At 41.3% G+C, this 20,817-nt stretch overlaps 1 protein-coding gene across 1 annotated transcript in view; it reads right to left on the bottom strand.

The window, feature by feature from the left end:
- kif26aa (kinesin family member 26Aa) overlaps positions 1–20,817 on the bottom strand; it is a 119,790-nt gene that overhangs the window by 97,427 nt on the left and 1,546 nt on the right. Inside the window, exon 2 of the mRNA XM_077219438.1 lies at positions 14,483–14,734. Coding sequence (XP_077075553.1) covers positions 14,483–14,734 — 252 coding nt within the window. The remainder of the gene's footprint in view (positions 1–14,482; positions 14,735–20,817) is intronic.

Genomic DNA, 20,817 nt, shown 5'->3' on the forward strand with positions numbered 1-20,817 from the left:
TCTTGTTTTAAATATAATTATTTTGAAGTGTTGGTGCTTAATGTAACACTATCTAGAGTAAATGATAAATCACATTTGAGATTTGTGCTGGCTACTGTATACAGGCCACCATACAGACTGAGTACCATACAGACTTTATCAAAGAATTTGCTGATTTTCTATCAGAGTTAGTACTGGCTGCAGATAAAGTCAGATAAAGTCCTAATTGTTGATTTTAATATACATGTAGATAACGAAAAAGATGCATTGGGATTGGCATTAAAAGACATTCTGAACTCAATTGGAGTTAGACAACACGTGTCAGGACCTACCCATTGTCGTAATCATAACTTTAGATCTAATGTTATCACATGGAATCAATGTTGATGCCGTTGAAATTCTATAGCAGAGCGATGACATCTGAGATCACTATCTAGTCTCATGTATACTTAATTTAGCCAAGGCTGCAAAGTCGACTCTGTGTTACAAATATGTTAGACCTATCACTTCTGCCACTAAAGATTGCTTTATTAAAAATATTCCTGATCAGTTTAATCTCCTCAGAATCCCAGATAGCTTAGAAGAACTCGATATTGCGACAGAAACTTTTGGCTTTCCACCACTTTAGACACAGTTGCTCCTTTGCGCTTAAAGAAGATTAAAGAAAATAGTCCAACGCCGTGGTACAACGAGCGCACTCTGGCCCTTAAGAGAGCAGCCAGAAAAATGGAGCACAACTGGAAGAAAACAAAACTAGAGTTTTTTTTTTCGCATTTCATGGAAAGAGAGCACGATTTAGTACAGAGAGGCCTTAAAAGCTGCTAGATCTGCTGTTTTTCAACCCTATTAGAAGAAAATTAACAAAACCCTATGTATTTATTGGAAACAGTGGCTAAATTAACGAAAAATAAAGCTTCAACCCCAGATATTTCCAGGCAGCACAGCAGTAATGACTTTATGAACTTCTTTACTTACCAGATTGATAATATCAGGGAGAAAATTATAACTATGCAACCGTCTACTACAGTATCGCATCAGGCAGTGCATTGCAGTCTCCTTGAGGAAAAAAATTATTCATTCATTGCTATAGGAAAGGAAGAATTTTCCATACTCGTTAAATCATCTACAACTGCATAATATAATGTTCCGATCCAATCTGACTTCTGACATGTAATGCTGCCTGAATCATAATCATACACTGTTCCTTCGTTGGGCAGAGGAGAACTGGCCCCCCAACTGAGCCTGGTTTCTCCCAAGGTTTTTTTCTCCATTCTCTTACCTGATGGAGTTTTGGTTTCTTGCCATTGTCGCCTTTTTTGCCTTTCTTCGACTTTGTCACCATTGGCTTTTGGCTTGCTTAGTTGGGGACATTTTATTTTATATTTAACAATATTATTACAACATTATTTTTCTGTTATCTCTGTAAAGCTGCTTTGAAACAATCTGTTTTATAAAAAGCGCTGTATAAAAAAAGGTGAAATTGCCAATATAGATTTGGAAATGTATTTATATTTTTCAATACTGTGGCGAACAGGACGAGGCAGAGGGACATGAGAGAATGGCGCGAGGCCGGTGGTGCGAGTGTTAATGAGCGACACCTGTGAGGCACACCGCTCTCGCACCGTTCTCTCACGTCCCTCGGCCTCGTCCTGTTCGCCACAAATACATTTTATTAACGTGTATGTCCTGATATTTTTTACTTTTTTATTAGTATATTTCCAATGTAAATATGTGTACAGTATAATGTCGAAAGCATATTTTCAAAAATACATTTATCCAAATTTTATAAATGGAAATGTATTTTCATGCCCCTTGAAGTACAATTTGTAATAAGGATTAAACAAAATTTATTTTCGAAAAACATATTTACTTAAGATGCAGCATATATTTTGTCTGAAAAAAAATAAAATAATATATATATATATATATATATATATATATATATATATATCGTCGCTGTTCGATGAAAACCGCATATGTCCATTTTGCCGATTTTTAGATTTTTTAGATTTTTTTTCACATTATCTAAATGACCAATGAAAAGTTGTGAAACCATGTCATCTGATTTTCACGTATATCCATTTGGTGTCAAAGCTGTCAATCACGCCGCGTATCTCCCACCCTGTGCGGCATCTCGCCGGTCTCGTGAAGTTTCATCTTAAGCGTCTCTAGAAGCTCAGCATTGGATAGCCGAATAACACTGTGAGGTAAAGTATCAGCAAATGTTTGTTTTTGACAACTGTTCTCAAGTTTATTATATATTCACAAAATGACGGTAGGACTGTGCAAACAAAGTATCAGTCTAGCATTGCCATGTCAGTGTATTGATTCATTGTCCCTTCATAGTTTGCAAGAGACATTTAATAAACTGAGCGTATTTAATAAACTGAGACTTAGGCTATTTAATAAACTGAGCGTAGCCTATTCATCTGTCAATATGAAACGCGACTTGGTCATTCTAATTAATGATCGGAAGAACGCATATAGACCACCGTTACTGTAAAATATGCACGTATGTCCATTTAAACTCGATTTTGGTCAAATGTGGATTATATCATTACACTGGCAAGAATATGGTTACATTTAAAGATGCCGTACCAAGTATGCAATGCTACGTTCAACTGCTTTTGAAATTACGGTGTTTTTTTCACTTCCTGAAAAGTAACCGTTTTGGACATACGTGAGTTTCGTCGGGCAGCGACAATATATATATATATATATATATATATATATATATATATATATATATATATATCAGCATATGAGTAGAACGTCCTGGTTGCGTATGCAACCCACCTTTCCCTGAAGGAGGGAACGGAGGACGTAGTCGACGTCGACTGAATGGGGATCACGTCAGGGAGCCTATCATCTTCGAGTACTATTGAACGAGCCAATGTAATTTGCGTGTGTGATTCGCATCACACACTCCGCCCCCGCGGCGTGGGTATAAATACGGAAGTGGATGCTCGCACTAGTTGCTTTTTCGCTGAGGAGCCGAGCGTAACCCGGGAGTCAGCGGTGGTTCAGCGGTAGTGGCAAGGGGACTACGTCCTCCGTTCCCTCCTTCAGCGAACATTGGAAGGAAGGGAAGCTGCGGAAGCCACATCCTACCATAGGGGAGGTAAAGTGGAGAATACACATATGAACTGGGCGGATGACCGGGCAGTACGACATATGGAATGTCACTGTGGTGGCTCCAGTCTCCAGCCTACGTCCGTCGATAACGTCGGACGTAGTCGATGTCGACTGAATGGGGATAACCTTTGAAAACGCCACTAAAGCTACCACCTTCCAGTGCCTAGACAAAAGCCTACTGATGCCCCCGCAATTTTAAGGCGGGGAAGGACAGGGCTTAGGCCAGGGAAGTCACTGCTGTTCCTACAGGACCACTGGGAAAGCGTTCCTGTACATTGGAAGGAAGGGACACTGCGGAAGCCACATCCTACCCTAGGGGAGGTAAAGTGGAGAATACACATATGAACTGGGCGGATGACCAGGCAGTACGACATATGGAATGTCACTGGGGTGGCTCCAGCCTAAGACGGGGGGAGACTCACCGGACAGTGACGGCAGAGAGCCTCTGCCGAGGGAAGACACGAGCTCGACCGTAGGGAGCCATATCATGGAAGAATACACATATGGGGTCGCCGTAGGGACCGAAACATATGGACCCAGCCTAACACAGGTTCAACACTGCTTACAGGTGGTAGGCCTAGCACCAGACGTTCCGCATGTCGAAGTCGGAGGGGTGTGGAGGAATTCAACAGGGTTCAGATTTCAGGGAACTCAACTGGAGTAGAAAGGCGCACGTATCCAGTCCATAGGAGGGGAATGGCGCAGCAAGCCGACACTTGAACCGGGCTCACGGTGAAACCGGCTTCATGAGAAGGGAGCCCACGGGAAGCAGCGGTTCAACTAGGTGTCGTCCAGCCCCCAACTCTAGAATCTGTTTAGCAAAGCATATCGTCAACGCCCAGGCGGAGCACTTTACACTCCTCATAGAGGAGCTCAACACCTAAGTGGACATGTTGCATCTCGGAATTTTTTACCGAAATGAAAGTAAGCACTAAGTGGCCAACTTTGCTTGGAAACAGCCTTCCCTCTCTACTGAATTCGTAACAGATAAGAGCTGGACTGAGGTTTATGGCTTGCGTTCTTTACTCGTCTAACCGCTATAAGCGAAGGGACAGAGAAGCCAGGGTTGGATCTGCCTCCTCCGGCGCAGCGCATGCAGGCTCACCACCTGCTCCTATTACGGGAGAGGTAGGAACCTTGGGCACAATCCAAGCCGGGGTCTCAGCTTGTGAGAGTTGGCCGGCACAATACAATGAACTCCAGGCACAATACGTTGACCTAAAGCGAGCAAGTCCCTACCCTCTAGTAAAGACCATGAGAGCAGGAGAACTGATATAACAGCATTTTTAACACACTGCCTGCAGTGGCTCAGGGGCGGTCTCTGCAGTGGATTTGCACCAGAGATAAGGCCCAGGAGGATAAAGAGCGACGCAAGGATTAACATTACCTTGCTCCTCAGGAACCTGACGATCAGGACGTGCTTCTCCATACTTCTGCATCACAATGAGCGTTGTTTAAACACAGAGTCAACATCATTTTGAGCAGTGTTGGGTATAGTTACTTTGGAAAGTAGTTAATTAGGTTACAACGTTACCATCAATTAAAACTAATCAATTACGTTACAGCGTTATCTATTCATAAAAGTAACGCGTTAGAGTACTCATGCGTTACCAAAAATTAAAAGCCGTTTTGCAGCGCCTCACACATGCTGCAGCTTAATTGACAGACAGACACGGCCCCCTTTAAATGCACCTAGAAGTCGTGCCTCCTGGCAATGAATAACGTCAGTCATCCGACTAAATTAACACTGCGGGATAACAATAACAGGAAAGACAGTCATCAATAGGCTATTCCACATAGCGTTTTATTTATTTATTATCACAGAACATATTAATCAAAATTCACACCTTCCCAGCCCGGGTAGCCTATGAGCACCATACAACAAGATAACTCCTGATTTTTTATTTAACTCTAATGCATTTAGAGTTTTTCTTTAACTCTAATGCAGTTAGAGTCTTTCTTTAACTCTAATGCAGTTAGAAATTAACAACCAGTCAACGATCTAACAGAAATTAACAGCTGTCTGTCAAACAAAAATTATTACAAACCGAATAAAATCATTCACTGCCACACAGGCAAATGACAAATCGCTTAATAGCCGAACTAAATATTAATAAAGTGTAACAACGTTTGTGATTCACCTAAATTCGCTTTAACATAGTCCTCTCCTCTTACATTTACTCTTCAAAGTAGTGATTAAAACGTAGAAGAAGCAGAATTTCGAAACGTTTGTCCGACAGTCGATTTCTCCTGGGAGTAAGAACGAGACTCCCGAGACTGAAAAGTTTCTCCACGGGTGCGCTGGAGGGTGGTGGGGTATTGAACCGCAGAAACACTGTCTTGATCTTGGGGAACTTGTTCAACATATCGATCTCGACACCTGACTTACAATACTCAGCAATTTCAGTGTCCAACGTCACCGTTATGTTCTTTTCCTTTTCGATTGAGAATTATGTGCGTACTTCCATACTGCAAACGCTGTCCTCTCTGGCATCTTGCCGGGAGTTCGAAAACACACAGACACACACACACACACACAGGGGGGAGCATAGACATCATGTCTATGGGGGGGAGCAGGCCAGGGCACAGACGTATCACAGCCATTGACTTTATGATTACAGCGCTTCGGCTCCGCTGATACATCCGCAGGTGGCACAGTAGACCTAGGCATACTACTGCCGGACAAAAAACAGGCTGCAGTCGGGATTTTCCTTTCCTTAAAATAACGGATTACTTTTTTTTTTAAATAACGAAGTTACTGATTACTTAACGCACAAAACTAACGCGTTAAGTTACACATATCACGAAAAAGGTAATTAGAGTACTCTAACGCGTTACTTTATAACGCGTTACCCACAACACTGATTTTGAGGGTGAAGGAAAACAGCCTACTCCAACCCATCTTGCAGGAAAGAGAGCACTGAAATGATCGAAAGCTTTCAGGATCTCCTCTGGAGAGAAGACGCACTCAACGACTAGGTTCCACTTCTAAAGGCGTAAGCACGCTACCCATTTCTAGGGGGTGCTCGCAGAAGTGATGGTAACTATCACATGTCCCTGTGATAGCCACCTGAACCTCCGCGTTCAGACCTAAGACCGCCCGGAATCTCCTGGGGTAGAACGCGGGTGCCATCGTGCCCCGTCCCTGAAAAATTGTTCAGGGGAAGTCAGGAAGGCTGTCGATGGTAACCAGGTCTGGTTGGGCCAATAAGGGGCAACTATGAAGACCTTCTCCCTAATGACTCCCTAATGGCGCAAAAAAGTCAGGAGCACTGCTCAAAACAACATGTGAAGATCACTGAGCTTCAGGAGCATTTCTGCTCAACACTTGCGTGTGATGAATTCATTGAGTTACAGGAGCATTTTTGCTTAACACTTGAGTGCGAAAAACTTCACTGAGCTACAGGAGCATTTCTGCTCAACACCTGAGTGTGAAAGAATTCACTGAGCTTCAGGAGCACAGCTGCTCAACACCTTAGTGCAATGAATTCACTGAGCTACAGAAGCATTTCTGCTCAACACTTGAGTGTGAAGAACTTCATTGAGCTACAGGAGCATTTCTGCTCAGCACTGAGTGTGATGAATTCGCTGACTTGAGCAGGTGCCAGGCGACCATGAGTCGCAGAAGGCTCACTGGGGAAACGCATTTCTGCGGGCCCCCGGGGCAGCTGAGAGCCAGTGTCTGTCCAAGGGGTGTCCGCTCGGAGAGAAATAACTGGCAGGGAGACGAAACCGGAGAGGCAACTGAAAGGCCCCAGAGTGGTCATGACTCAGCTGGACCCCAGGGGATGGTGTCTCCACTCACCCTGGCTGTAACTGTCGTGAGGCTCGTTGGCGGCACGATTGAGTAAAGCGGGAAGAGTGGAACAAAGCATCCTCAGAAGCTTCTGACTCCAAGGAGGAGGTGATGGGGAGTTGTGACATACAAGGGAAGCTTGCGCAACGGTCGAAATGTCTAACAACTCGAAGCATGAATGCCCGTGTAGTCGAGGGTCGCCCAGGCCCTGTTAAAAAACGCCCTTTATACATGTCCCCTCAGTTGAAGAGGGTTTAGCAGCAGACCGGGATGACTATAGTCACACAGGGTGAGCTGCTCTGCCACGGTCACCTCGGGACTCGATCATGAAGCTTGCACTGAAGCGGTCATATATGGAGGAAGCCAATGGCTGCATCTACCATATGCCCCAGGAGCCTCAGAAAGTTCTTTCAGCGGGACCCTTTCTCACTTCAAACAACAGCTGAACACACTCTCATTGGAGAGACGTGTTGGACCGAGTCCAAAACTGAAAAAGAGATACTCAGCCCGTGGGCGAGATTACTCTCTGGAGTGCTCTGGAGCACTCGAAGGGAAGGACTCTGTACTGATACTTCAACCCTCAAACGCAACACACAGGATGGCCTGCGGCGCGGAAGGTAGAGATCTGAAGCACATGTCTTTCAGGTCGGAGCTGCAGACCAATCTTGGGCCAAGATGGTCATGACCCACCACCTAGTAGCACGAAGAACGAGTTTACAACTGGCCTTCATACCGGCTGGAGGAGCGACTATATCAAATCCTTCGCCAGCAGGATAAGATAAGCACGCACATGTCAGGAGCACTGCTCAACACTAGGTGTGATGAATATCACTGGATTTTCAGGAGCCCGTCTGCTCAACACCTAATGTGATGATTATCACTGACTGGAGCAGGATAGCCGAGCTTGAGGTGGGGCAGCAAAGTAGAGAGAGTGGTGTTAGTGTGCTGTGCAACACTTACCTGTCTCCACTAGCGGCAGGGGGCGCGTGAGAAGGCAGATGACCGGGTCCTCGAACGCACCAAGCTGCCTGCTGGTGACCAAGGGGGACCTGAGGGGTGTAAGGCTATACAGGGTTACACCAGCCAGACTGGCCCTCTTGGGACCCAGGAACAGATGAATTTGCTCTCTCTTCTAAGTGTGGGTACCGCTTGCTCCGCTTTTCTTTTTTTTTCTTTTTTTTGGGGGAGCCAGCGACGGAACAGACACACACACACAAACAAAGACTCCTCCCGGCCCTCACCCGGGGGGAGGGAGTGATCGTGCCAACTCCAAGAGCATCTCATCCATCCCTGGGCGTCTCTACTGCGGCCGGCTCCATGCTGAGGCCTGGGTGGAGGCTGCTGCGGAGGCCCAGCAGGAGCGGCAGCCAGGGAACGCCCTCGGCGACGAGCAGGCGGAGGAGCTGCCACCGACGGCGGGTGGAAGCAGCAGCTGGCCGCTGGGGCAGGATGTGCCGGATGACCTCCGTCTGCGCTTGAGCGGCAGAGAACTCTTGGGTGCAGTTCTCCGCCGCGTCGCCGACCAGCCCAACCTGGGAAATTGGGGAGACCAGGAACCGAACCTTGTCCGCACGAACCTTGGCACGCAAGAGGAAGCGGCTTGCCCACAGGCTTTGTAAGCTCTGCACGTCGGAACGGACGAAAACTGACAGGCCTTAGGGGGGAGACGAGGATCCCCCCAAAAGGCAGCGGCCACCGGACACAGGTGCACCTGTGTCAACAGACCGCTACATTGTAGGGATAGCCTCGCAACCCTTCACCGCTCCATCAAAAGTAGTGAGGGGAAAAAGCTATTCAGGCAGTTTCTGGCAGAGAAAGGTGCCGTCCACAACCTGGTAAGCTCTCCATGCATTTCGGAAAAGAAAGGTACTAGGGCGGCTAGCTGAGAACCAGCGCGGCCCGCCGCGAGATACCAAACCTCCAACCGAGACTGAACGGGACACGGTGGAGGTTCCACTCGAGCCCGGCAGCCTCAGCCCCGGTCAGTTTCAGAATAGCTGACATTCCTGGATCTGGCTCGGGCAATGTTACACTCCCCGAGGGAGATAACACAGCCGAGTCGTCATTTCCAGAGGCCAGCTCATCCTCTGATGCTGCTACACATCTTATCCTCTGGGGGAACCCCCATTGAAACAGCTTATCGGTCCATTACAGAGGGGCCAGGATGCTCAACAGGAATTCCATCGGCTGCGGTGTGATGGAGGAGTGAGGAGCCCACAGGGAATGGTTACCGGGCGAGACATCCATCACTATCCTCCGATCACCCATCCCAAACGGCAGCCGGGGGTGGGGCATGGTAATGGGGACTCGCGCTTCGCAGACGAAGGCAAGTCTCGATCTCAACACCGCGACAGTCATATTCCCGCAATGAGAACATGAGCCGTCCACAAAAGCTGCCTCAGCATGCCGAACATATAAATATATATATACATATTTATATGCATATAAATACATAGCTCAAACACATGATGCAACAATTGTGACCATCAGAGAGGAAAAGGGAACGACCGCATCTAGTAACGTACAGGTGGAATGACATCTTGAAAAAACGCACCCGTGTTGCTCTTTCAGAAAATAGGACCGTCACCAGTGCCGGAGCACACAGGGGAATGACCGCGGCAACAGGCTTCAGCCCCCCTAAACTTCTGCCTAGCCCCCCTAAAAATGTGTGATTAATGTAGGCTACACAAATTCTTGTTAGCTTCAGTCTTGTTATAATCAGATTCAGCGCATTCTTCATCTTCAATCCGCAGCGGCGCCGAGCACAGAGCACGTCAGAAACAGAGGACAGGGTATGTGTGTGTGTGTGTGTTCATCTGAGCCTCATTGGTCTGTCACTGCTCATCAATGTCAGAATATTTGAGATGACCAATCAAATCAAAGTAGGCGGGCTTTATGTTCACAGACGCTGCTGAGCGCGAATTTTAACAGTGCGACTCGACGCGTACGGTCAAGATGTAAGTAGCTAAACTTAACATTTTATATTTGAAATTTTTTTAGGTCATAAATGTTAAACGGACGACAAAAAACAATTAGGCAAACTAATATAGTTTTGTCTATTTTCGCCATTTTGAACTGAAAATAGGCCTATGTAACGTGTAATGTAATAATTAGTTTACTGTCATTGTGAGGGGACAAGAAACATTAACAAAGCCGTTTTTTTCTTCACTGACAGACAAAAATGAAAAGCCTATATCAGTCAAAGCTCAGCTTTAGGAGGGGAAGAGACAGGGCAAGATATAAACAAAGAGAAAAAGAGTGTGATGCTGATGAGGAGAGAAAAATAATCAGCTGCCCACTGACATGGTTTTAAAGCTGTTATCCAATTTATTTGGCCTTCAAAACATCTTAAAATGCACATATGTAGATCAGAGAAATCAAAATTTTCTCGGGGAAACCCCTAACCCCCCTATCTACCCTGCCTCACATTTGGGACCACAGTGATTATAAAACCCTGCCTTTGCATGGTAATGAAATTAATAGTGAGCATTAGATCCTAAACTAAAGTGTTACTTTTTTTATTATTTAAAAAGAAAAAAACATACCCTCATTGGAGGCTTAGCCCCCCTAAAATGAAAATCCTAGTGACGCCCCTGCGCGGAATGAAACAGTGAAGCACTCACTTTTCCGCCTTCTAACTACATCCGACGTTATCTACTGAAAGGGAACTCTTTAAAGTTAATCTGCCTTCTGCAGATCTGCTACATAATGATTTATTCTTTTAAGTGATAGTTCACCCAAAAATGAAAATTCTGTCATCATTTACTCACTTCCTTCTCTTGAACACAAAAATACTTTTTAGATTCCAGATACTGTTTAGATTCCAACATTCTTCAAAATATGGGTTTTTTTGTGTTCAGCACAAGAAAGAATGAAATACAGGTTTGGAACAACTTGAGGGTGAGTACATTTTCGTTTTCTCATAGGGTTATGAATTAAAGTGATAGTTATGTGATCATAATGATTTGAACTGAGATAAATCTCTCCATTAATCCAATTTGTTTTCCATTGATGGGTCAGAATGGATTTAGACTGCCATTACACTTTTTAATTTAAACTCTTTCTGAGAGATACGACTCCATGAGGCAGACTTTGGAGTCTGGTATTGACAGCATTATTGTGTTCTAAAAGTGTCTAGAGATTCTTTCGTTTTGCTTTTGTTGAACACTCAGCCTTCGCAGGAGTATCTTAAAGCTTAATCTGACTGTCTGGACTCAGACTTGATTGTCTGAGCTGACAAACAATTGAACTCTGTCTGAGACAGCTGAGAAGAAAATGTCCTTGCACATTTTACAGCTTACCCCATCTTATCTGCAGGTTTGTAATTAGAGTCTAAGAAAGCAACTATTTCAAGAAAATAGAAGCTTGGCTAGACTTCCACATACATTTCATGAAGAAAGTGAGATTAGATTGAAGATTGTCTTTTAAGTGAATCCTTCATACAACTGAATCAAACTAGACAGTAGTTTTGTAGTAATCAACATTCTTTTAGATAAATTTAAGGAGTGCTGGCCTGGTCTTGGTATTGGTCTCGACTCGGTCTCACCTTGCCTTATTCTTGGTCTTATCTTGGTCTCAACCCCCAAAATAGTCTTGTGTTGGTCTTAACACACACTAGTCTTTACTCTCAACTACAACACTATTAGATAGATATTTTGCTACACTGAAGCCAATAGTTGCAAAAACAATACCTTTCAGAGTTCAATTAACTTGTCTGAAGAGTCATCTTTAAATACCTATTCAGAATGAGGCCATGTTACCTTTCTAATGTACAACTGATATGCAAAATATTTGACCACGCAAATCATATCCTTAGGCAATCTAAAATAAATACCTCTAAAATGTCCTCAGATTTGTTGACTCAATGATCTACAGTATAGGGATGAAACTGTTATGTTCCAGTGCATAAGGGGGGGAATGGAAAGAAACCACATTTTTTAGAGCCAACTAGCAGAGAGCAGGAGTTTCCCAAAACAAGTGGGTGAATGACTGTCCAAAACAAACCTTGAGATCTGTTGTGATTGAAAGGGGAGTGAATGAATTGCACACTTCACCTTTATGAACCAGCAATGCTGTGTTATGGTACTGTCTTACAGTGTTAGCTAAATATGGTATTTTTCATAATTTAATCCCTCCCACCATAAAGAAGCATCACATATTCTTTCCAGAGAGAAGATACTAAAATGCTACTGTGATACAGTATTTTGAAAAGTGCTGGCCTGCTGCAAACTATTCATCCCTGTTGCTGGTCTAGCATAAATATGTTTTAAAAATGTTTTGCTAATGCTATTTCTGAATGTCCTCTGAACGTTCCATCGTCCAGTAATTTAAAATGTTTTTTGTTTTGTTTTTTTGGTTATGTGAACGTTAAGGGAGCATTCTATATAATTTTGCAAACATTATGGGAATGTAACTTTTGAATGTTCTCTATTAATTTCTGAAACAAGTACTAACATTTAAAAAATTGTAGACGAATATACAACTATAAAGTTTCAGAAAAAAAGTTAATTGAATGATGTTTAATGTTTCTGTACGAATGTTTTGAGAACATTAATAGAAATATTAATAGAAACTATTAATGTTTCTGGAATAATGTTTGTTCATAACATTGCCAGAATGTTAGCCAAAGTTCTGAGAACATTCCCTGTTATCCGGGAGTTTAAAAGACAAATCTTCAAAAACAGGAGATCCAACACTTTATATGCCCAGTCAACGTGAAGGAATGCACAGCCTCTGGCAATTTGAGGAAATGCATTACCAAGCCAACAGGATCACACTTTCATTGAATAGTATAGGTTAGGTGGCTTTCAGATTGTAAAAACTTCCTTTTCAGATGCTATCACTTCTACACCTCCTTTTACATACATTGTTCCTAAGAACAATAGCAACCAAGTGCTGCTGTATACAAGCATGGAAACAAGACAATATATATAAACATCCATAAATAAAGATGTCACTTCATAATAAATATAAGATGTCACTTCATAATAAATATAAGCAATAACAAAGGAAACAAGTGGCCCAAATCTAAAAGACTGTAAGTCAATGACAATGTTTAATCTCCAACTCCAGATAATGAGCTCAGAGGCTTCGATTTAATATTAAATTATTAGCTTTATAAGTTTACCAGTCACAAAGGCACTGAATATTTTCATTAAAAGTTTCTGCCATAAATCTAGCTTTCTTGCAGTTTGGTTTGAGCTGATTCTTCATTGAAACACTAGGTGGGCTGCAGCCTTCTCTTTATGCACTGGACAGCTAATATCATCAGAGCGCTCATCACCAATGATAGGCATGACTGCTTACATTCATCTCAGCAGTTCTTCTCTTGAATATAACCACTCGAAGTGTGTCTTCACTCAAGATTAATGAGACCATAAAATCCTGCTGAGTTAGACAGTTCTACTGGTCACTAAAATTTGTTTTACCTGCAATATATCTCACTATAATCTAAAATAATTATTGTGGATAGTGTGAATGCTGGTGGCTGTGTCAAATACACTAATCTTCTTTAATTTTTTTGTCTATGGGTATTTTGGAATCACGGTGGGCAGACAAGTCTAAATACTCTGTCTTTCTATGTCTTACATTTTCATATTCAGAGGATCAGTATCCCTAATGATAGCAATATGTCCAAAGGTGTCCATGTCAAATGGTGTTTTGAACATGCAATGCATAATAATTAATTACATTTATATGCACTTGGACTTGGGGTTGGCAAGAAGTCTTTTATGCTAACCAATGCTCCATTTATTTGATCAAAAAATGGTTAAAAAACACGGTAATACTGTGGAATAGTATTTAACAATGTTGAAAATAGTTGTGCTGCTTAATATTTTATGGAAACTGTGATATAAATTTTATCAGGATCTTTTGATGAATAGACAGTTCACTACTCTAATGACAGTGAAAGGGTGTGTGTGTGTGTGTGTGTGTGTGTGGTGTGTGTGTGTGTGTGTGTGTGTGTGTGTGTGTGTGTGTGTGTGTGTGTGTGTGTGTGTGTGTGTGTGTGTGTGTGTGTGTGTGTGTGTGTGTGTGTGTGTGAAAATCCGATATGGAAATTCTAGGCTTTTTAAGTGATAGTTCATCTAAAAATTAAAAATATTTCATAATTTCCTGCCTATCATGTTCTTCTGCGGCCGTTTCTTTCTTCTGATGAACACAAAGGAGATGTTAGGGAGAATGTCAGTCTCTGTTGCCATTCATTTTCTTTTAAATATTTTTTCCATACAATAAAAGTCAGAGGAGACTGAGACTGCCAATCTGCTGAACATCTTCTTTTGTGTTCCACAAAAAAAAAAAAAAAAAAATCAAACAGGTTTGTAACAAAATGAGGTTGAGTGAAGGATGATTAGATTTTTATTTTGGGGTTAATTGTTCCTTTAAATATTTTTTTAACTGTCCTAAATTCCTTAATCTGACTGCAGTGTGAATTGTTAGAACTTTTATTGCCTTCAATTACAGTTTAGTCTGCAAAGATTAAAACAATTATTTCTACACCACTGTTACTGTCTTCATGGTGTAACAGGCCCTGAGATTAATTGCTTTAATGGTTTAGTTGAATGCACAAACCTTCAGAGTTCCTGGCTCGGCCAGCTCGCGCGCCTGCCTGTTCAGTTGGTTCGCGATGATTTGACATCGCTGACACAGGCTTTCCCTCCCATGCTTGTTCTCGGAATAACTTAACTCCGTTACGGACACTGAACCGGCACCCTCCGGGTTTGGCCGGCTGCCGCATTGCACTTCTTCTGCCGAGTGAATCCTTTTCCTAGGATTGAGTGCTGGACTCTGCACTGATTCACTGCTTGCTGATACCTCAACGACCTAATGTGAGAAAAGATCAGAAAAGAATTCAAACTGAGAGATGAATGAAAAGAGGTTGATGGAATAAACTGCATACTGAACTGTAAAAAAAGTTCCTGCCTTATTTTTTAAGTACAATCAACTTGGATGTTTAAAGCTGCATTCTGTAACTTTTGGCGCTCTAGCGGTTAATAAACAGAACTGGATGCGTCTTGCGGAAGAACATTGTAGCCGGAGCCATGGACGCGGGAAGTAGGGGTGCTGCAGGTGCTGCAGCACCCCCTGTTGGCAAACTGTGATGACAATAAAATGATAGCTTATAAATATATCTTTGGTTGTTGTTTCTGTTCCACAACATTTTGTATGTCATGTTTGGGGTGTGGGATGAAGAGAGGGATATTTTTAGTAATTATTTAATTAAAAATTATTTAATTTATCTTCAGTGTGTAGTATTAGCCAATCAGGTGTCTTGACGCAAATCACGCGATTACGATTCAGCCTACGCAGCACAAAAAAAAGCAAAAATACACCTAGTCTAAAAAACTGCTAGTGATGATTAGTTAGCAATGTCTCAAAAGAGAATTTCGGATTTTTTTCAATCCAACCCCAAAAAACCGGGGCCGAGGACTAGCGAGAAGAATTCTCCAACTGACTCATCCAGAGGTAAGGTAGGCTACGTTACAGCCCCTACGCCCGAGCAGGACAAGCTAGCTTCTGTCGTTCCCGGTGATAGCCAATACAATGTTATGATCATAGACTGTAAAAGGTTATGATCAGTAGCGTACTGTGGGGTTTCAGTCAGTGCTTCAGAAGCTACTGAGCCTCTTTTCTTTCTTTATTTATTATTTAGGCCTACTTTAATGTATTTTTATTTTATTTATTTATTTTAGCCTACTTCTTTATTACATTTCTTTCTTATGCAATGATGCTTGTATTTTGTCTGATTAATACATTTCGTATTTTGTAGGGAAGGGCATTTCAAGCAAAAATAATATTCGACGATCGCTGGGAATTTGATTATTACAGTCTATGATTATTGCTCAAAAAATTATTCAAGACACACACACACACACACACACACGCTCACGGGTGACACGCGTTTGCTCCGACACATTTCTCTGTACTGTAGGCCTACGTGTTGTAGCCATTAAAGTTAAGTTAGTTTCATATTTATGTTTAAATAATAGCCTATGTTATTTTTTTCATTTCATCTATGTTGATTATATGAAAAGTGAAGAGTAGCCTAATCATAAGATGCGCAATATCGAGAGACATCATTTTGACCACTTTATTAAGTTTTGTTTTGTATAAAGCCTTTCTTTAAAGTGAATTTCGTTTTGTATAAATTGTATCTTAGTTTTAATCAATGTTTCATCAACCAATTACCTGGATTTAAATAAATAAGAAGCAAATAGGCTATAGCAGACAATATAATTAGGACATGGATGCGCCGACGCGATATAACTTGCATTGCTCGTTATTGTGCTACAATGTGAAGAAAATCCAGCAAAACGCGCCGGCGACCTCAGAGGGTTAAACGTAAATAATAACATGTATTATTATTTGTATTTTAGGTGCACTGAGGGGAGAAGGAGTTGTGGACACTATTTTGTTGAAAGCAAAAGCGTCTGCATCAGCTCTCACCCTGAAGTGGCCAAAAGATTCCATTTTTGTGTGTGTGTGTATTTGTTTTCTGATTTTAACTATAAAGATCGTTGCCGTGCTTGCATCACTCCCTTACTCCTCCTATAGTCCCTATGGCCACTTGTCCTGCTTGAATGCAAATGGAAAAAAAAGTTTTTGAGGGAGAGTAGTAATAATTCGTTACATTTATGTAGCGCTTTTCTAGGTAGTAATAATTAATAGATCTGTTTAGAAGTGGACTTTTCCAATAACCACGTTCCTGTAATTGCTTGGTCGGAAAAAATCCCCCCCACCCCCAGCACCCCCTGTCGAAAATGACTTCCCGCGTCTCTGGCCGGAGCTACTTCTCTCTGTTTTTGTCTATGATGAGACGCAGGTACTGGACTACTCCCAGTGGTACAACCAGTACCAGTCTAAAATAGTCCGAATGTAAACAGTTATTATGAGTGTACCCTAGTGATTCAGGATAAGACAAAATACACTGTTTGGAAAATGGATTCATTATGTACTCGCTTATCATATAAATTTTGTCAATTTTGAACACAAAGACAGTTACAGACTGCAGCTTTAAGTCATTTCAACTTAAATTGCATTAAACTTACTTTAAAAATTTAGTTGCATCTTGTATAACTTATTAAAAAAAATTGCTTAACTTATTTTGATGAGTTAAAGGAATGTAAACATTTGTTGTCATAACTTATTGATCATATAATTTTTTTCAGTGTGTAAAAACCAGAAAATAATTGTAATACTCATAGTATGGTCCTCACAAAACATTGTCCTGCTGATAAAAAAAAAAACAGTTAAACCAGCCCAAATTATTTTTTTAATAATCATATAGGCTGTCTACAGTACCTTCTTATGTAAGTAAATAAAAAGTTAGGACCAGTCTTGAATAAAAAGATTAGAGGATTTAACTTAAGATAGTTGTTCTCCTAGCCTCACCAACTGAAAAATGCCCAAAGCCTTCTAAAACCAGCCATCATATCAACCTGGCCAGGTCTAAATTATTTTACAAATGAGTTTATGATCAACGAGAAACCCTTTAGATAATTTAAATATCCTGATGACATGGCCTTAGTTGGCCTATAGAAAACAAACCCTCAGGTGATGCTGCCTCTTTGGCTCTCACTAAGGCCATTGAATCATGATGTCTAGCCAGTTAGAAATGAACGTTGCTAAGACAAAGGAATTAACTATTTGCACACGGAAAACGATATGGCAATATAGCCAGTTTCACTAGATGTTGAAATTGTGGAAAACTTTAAATATATTGGTACAGTTTTGGACTTCCAAGTGAGTTTATCTGGAAATACAGAGCATGTTTTTAAAAGATGGTCACGGCGACTATCTTCTCAGAAAACTCAGCGGCCTTGGTGTTAGTCACCATATCTTAGAACTTGTGTATAAATCTATTGTTGAGAGAGTTCTAACCTTTCATCTCCCTAAGGTCACTTGTAGGCAAGGCCGTAACCAGGGTTTGAAAATTAGTGAGGTCCGGGGTGTTGTGTAAATAATTGTGCTATAATGGTAAGGCCCTTGGACCCACATTTCCCCATGGACATTAAGCAGCGACCCTTTTTTAAGAAAAAGGGATTTTATTTGACATATATATAGCCCTATATATATATATATATATATATATATATATAATTATGTGTGGGGCAGTCTCTCACTAGATCCCCCCCCCCCCCCCCCGGATTTTTTTTGAAAAATAAAACATTAAATGGAACTTTCTGGAGAGTTTTGTGCAAAAAAATATAGAAAAAAGTAGGTCTAGCAAATCTTATATTTCTGTAATTCACACAGATCAAACACAAATATGCTGACTGAATAGATTGCTAGTTTAGAAACATTGCTTTAATTAATGTTTTTATGATGACTTTGTGAAAGGGTAAAACAGCATGAGCCGTCTTCCTGCTGGCCAGAAAGTTATTTGTCAAATTTCATTGTGTAACAAACAGATCTGTATCACGCTATTGTTTTTGATAGTGTTATAGGGCCGGCCCGTGGCATAGGCGGACTAGGCAAATGTTGGGGGCGCCACTCAATGGGGGCGCCAAAATGAGTGAACGAGTGAATTTTTTATTTTATTTTTTTTTTATTTTTTTTTACTAATACTATTTTAAAAACATTAATTCAAAATACTACAAAATAAAGCAAAAAAAAAAAAATCCACACAAACTTAACTAAGTCCCCCGACTCCGGCGCATCAATCAATCTTCCCCCGCCCAGCGAGTGCTTGAAGTGCGTCAGAAACAGAGCGCGCGCGATCAGTTTACTGTTGGTAATTTGTTGTGTAGCGCCGCCCCTCGCTGCATCCAATGTAGACAGCATTTCTTTCGTTTGAGGGCACTTAACACACTCAAGCACCCCGTAGAAACGGGCCTGAGTGGCAGCTTGCGCCAGGTCTAGACATGGTGAAAGTTACCTGATTGTGACGGATGGCCAAATTTAGATTAGCATTATAGTCTGCATTATAGATTAGCATTATAGTCTGCAATAGATACAGTGCCAAACGGAAGAGAAGAGGATAAAAGGGGATAAAGACAGAGGCCCCAGACAGTGTGATCGCAATCACGTTAGTTTTTTTAGACGCATTCACTATCACTTTTATTAATGTTTTACTCTACAGTTGTGCAGTTTTGAGGGGGATATGTGGCATTTTTTAAAATTTATTTGCCAAAATTATTAATGATATTTATATAGGCTACAGGTTTATTAAAAGTAGCAACGTTTTATGTGAAATTAACACAGTTAGACATTTCGCAGTTTCATTCATGGTGAAATCATGAAATGTGCCATAGTTTACTGGAAGATTGCTGACATCAACTGCAAAACAAACACTTTTGCTAGCGCTCAATGAATAGTTTGTGCATGAATGACATTTGGACGATGACATCACTGTTTTATCCAGAGCGGCTATATATTCTGAACAAAATTATAAACGCAACAAAACTGTAAAGCTGTAAATCTGCCATGAAATAATCTATATTGTAAAAAGTGCTATAAAAATAAATGGGACTTGACTTGAATGCTAGGTGTAATGCTCTTGCTATTTGTATATATATATATATATATATATATATATATATATATATATATATATATATAGGATAAATAATCATGAACACAATGACAGGGCGAAATGGGCTGTGATGCATGGGGCACCAGGTAAAATCTTGCCTAGGGCAGCAAATTGGCCAGGGCCAGCCCTGGTTATACATTTCTTGCAGATAATCACGATGATCATTGCGTTTGTCTTACCGAATGTGGTAGCTTTATGCAATTACAGTTTGTCTATAAGCTTTTTTGTTTTATTAATGCCGACAGTAAAATGTTGCCAGATATTGCTACGAAAAACAAACAAAACAAAATAATAATAATAATCCGAAATAAGTTCAAAGCTTGTGTTTTGGAAATACGATTAATACATCACTAAACCTAACATGCAACTTTCCACTTTAATAACTTCCTAAAGTGTCACATTAAATCAGAAAAACAGGTCCTGGAGACTACTGCCACCTTTCCCTTAGGTGAATCTGGCAACACGGAGGCTGCACCCGCGCCATCACTCACAACGCGCTCTCAAGCCCCGTTCACTGCGCTAGCTTCTCGCAACAACATGAATTCCAAACACTCATATGAGGTGGTTTAAACACGGTTAATTAATCATTCAGAGAGCTTGACATTTTATTTTTGAATGTAAAAAAATGACCGAGGTCCGGACCTCGGTGACCTCATAGCTGGCTACGGCCATGCTTGTAGGTTTCAGAATAAACTTTCTAGAATTGTGTCAATGACAAGTAAAATAGTAGGTAAGCCCCAGAAGTCGTAAACACAACTTTTCACATATGAGCAAGGAAGAATGCGGGGAGTATTCTAGCAGATACCTCCCAATCCCATCCTCTCTTCACCCAGTTTGAGCTCCTAAAATCTGGGAGGCGCTATAGAGTCCCTCTGGCAAATAAAAATGTTTTCAAGAAGTCCTTCATCCCAAATGCCATTCAAATTATTAACTCTGCCAGTGATTGATAAAGTAACATGAACTGTACTTTTATATGTAGGCTAATGTGACTGTAATGTGAATACAATTGTCTTTGTATTGTTGTATTGTATATTAGTTTCTCAGTAGTTGTTTTATGTGTTGGAGAGCCAAAGAAAAATTTCCACTCGGGTGGACAATAAAGACATTTAAATTCAAAGACCAGCTAAGACCACCAAACTAAGTTTTCCTTGTTTAAGCATTTTTGCTCCAGTAGGATATACATTGAAGAATATTCCATGAATCAATGCATGCTTTTATGAATCAAATGTTAAGAATTTACAAAACAAAATAAAAAATAATGCTATTATCTCACCGTGAACCTCCTGAAATCTGGTCTGTGTCCTCTACCTTGAACCCAATGTTGAGAGTGCATGTTTCTGGCTTTAAATGTCCGCGTGTACAGAGTCTGATG

The sequence above is a fragment of the Siphateles boraxobius genome, unplaced genomic scaffold, assembly GCF_051911475.1.
Source record: "Siphateles boraxobius isolate OS27281-9 unplaced genomic scaffold, OSU_SipBor_1 8, whole genome shotgun sequence".
NCBI classification, from domain to species: domain Eukaryota; kingdom Metazoa; phylum Chordata; class Actinopteri; order Cypriniformes; family Leuciscidae; genus Siphateles; species Siphateles boraxobius.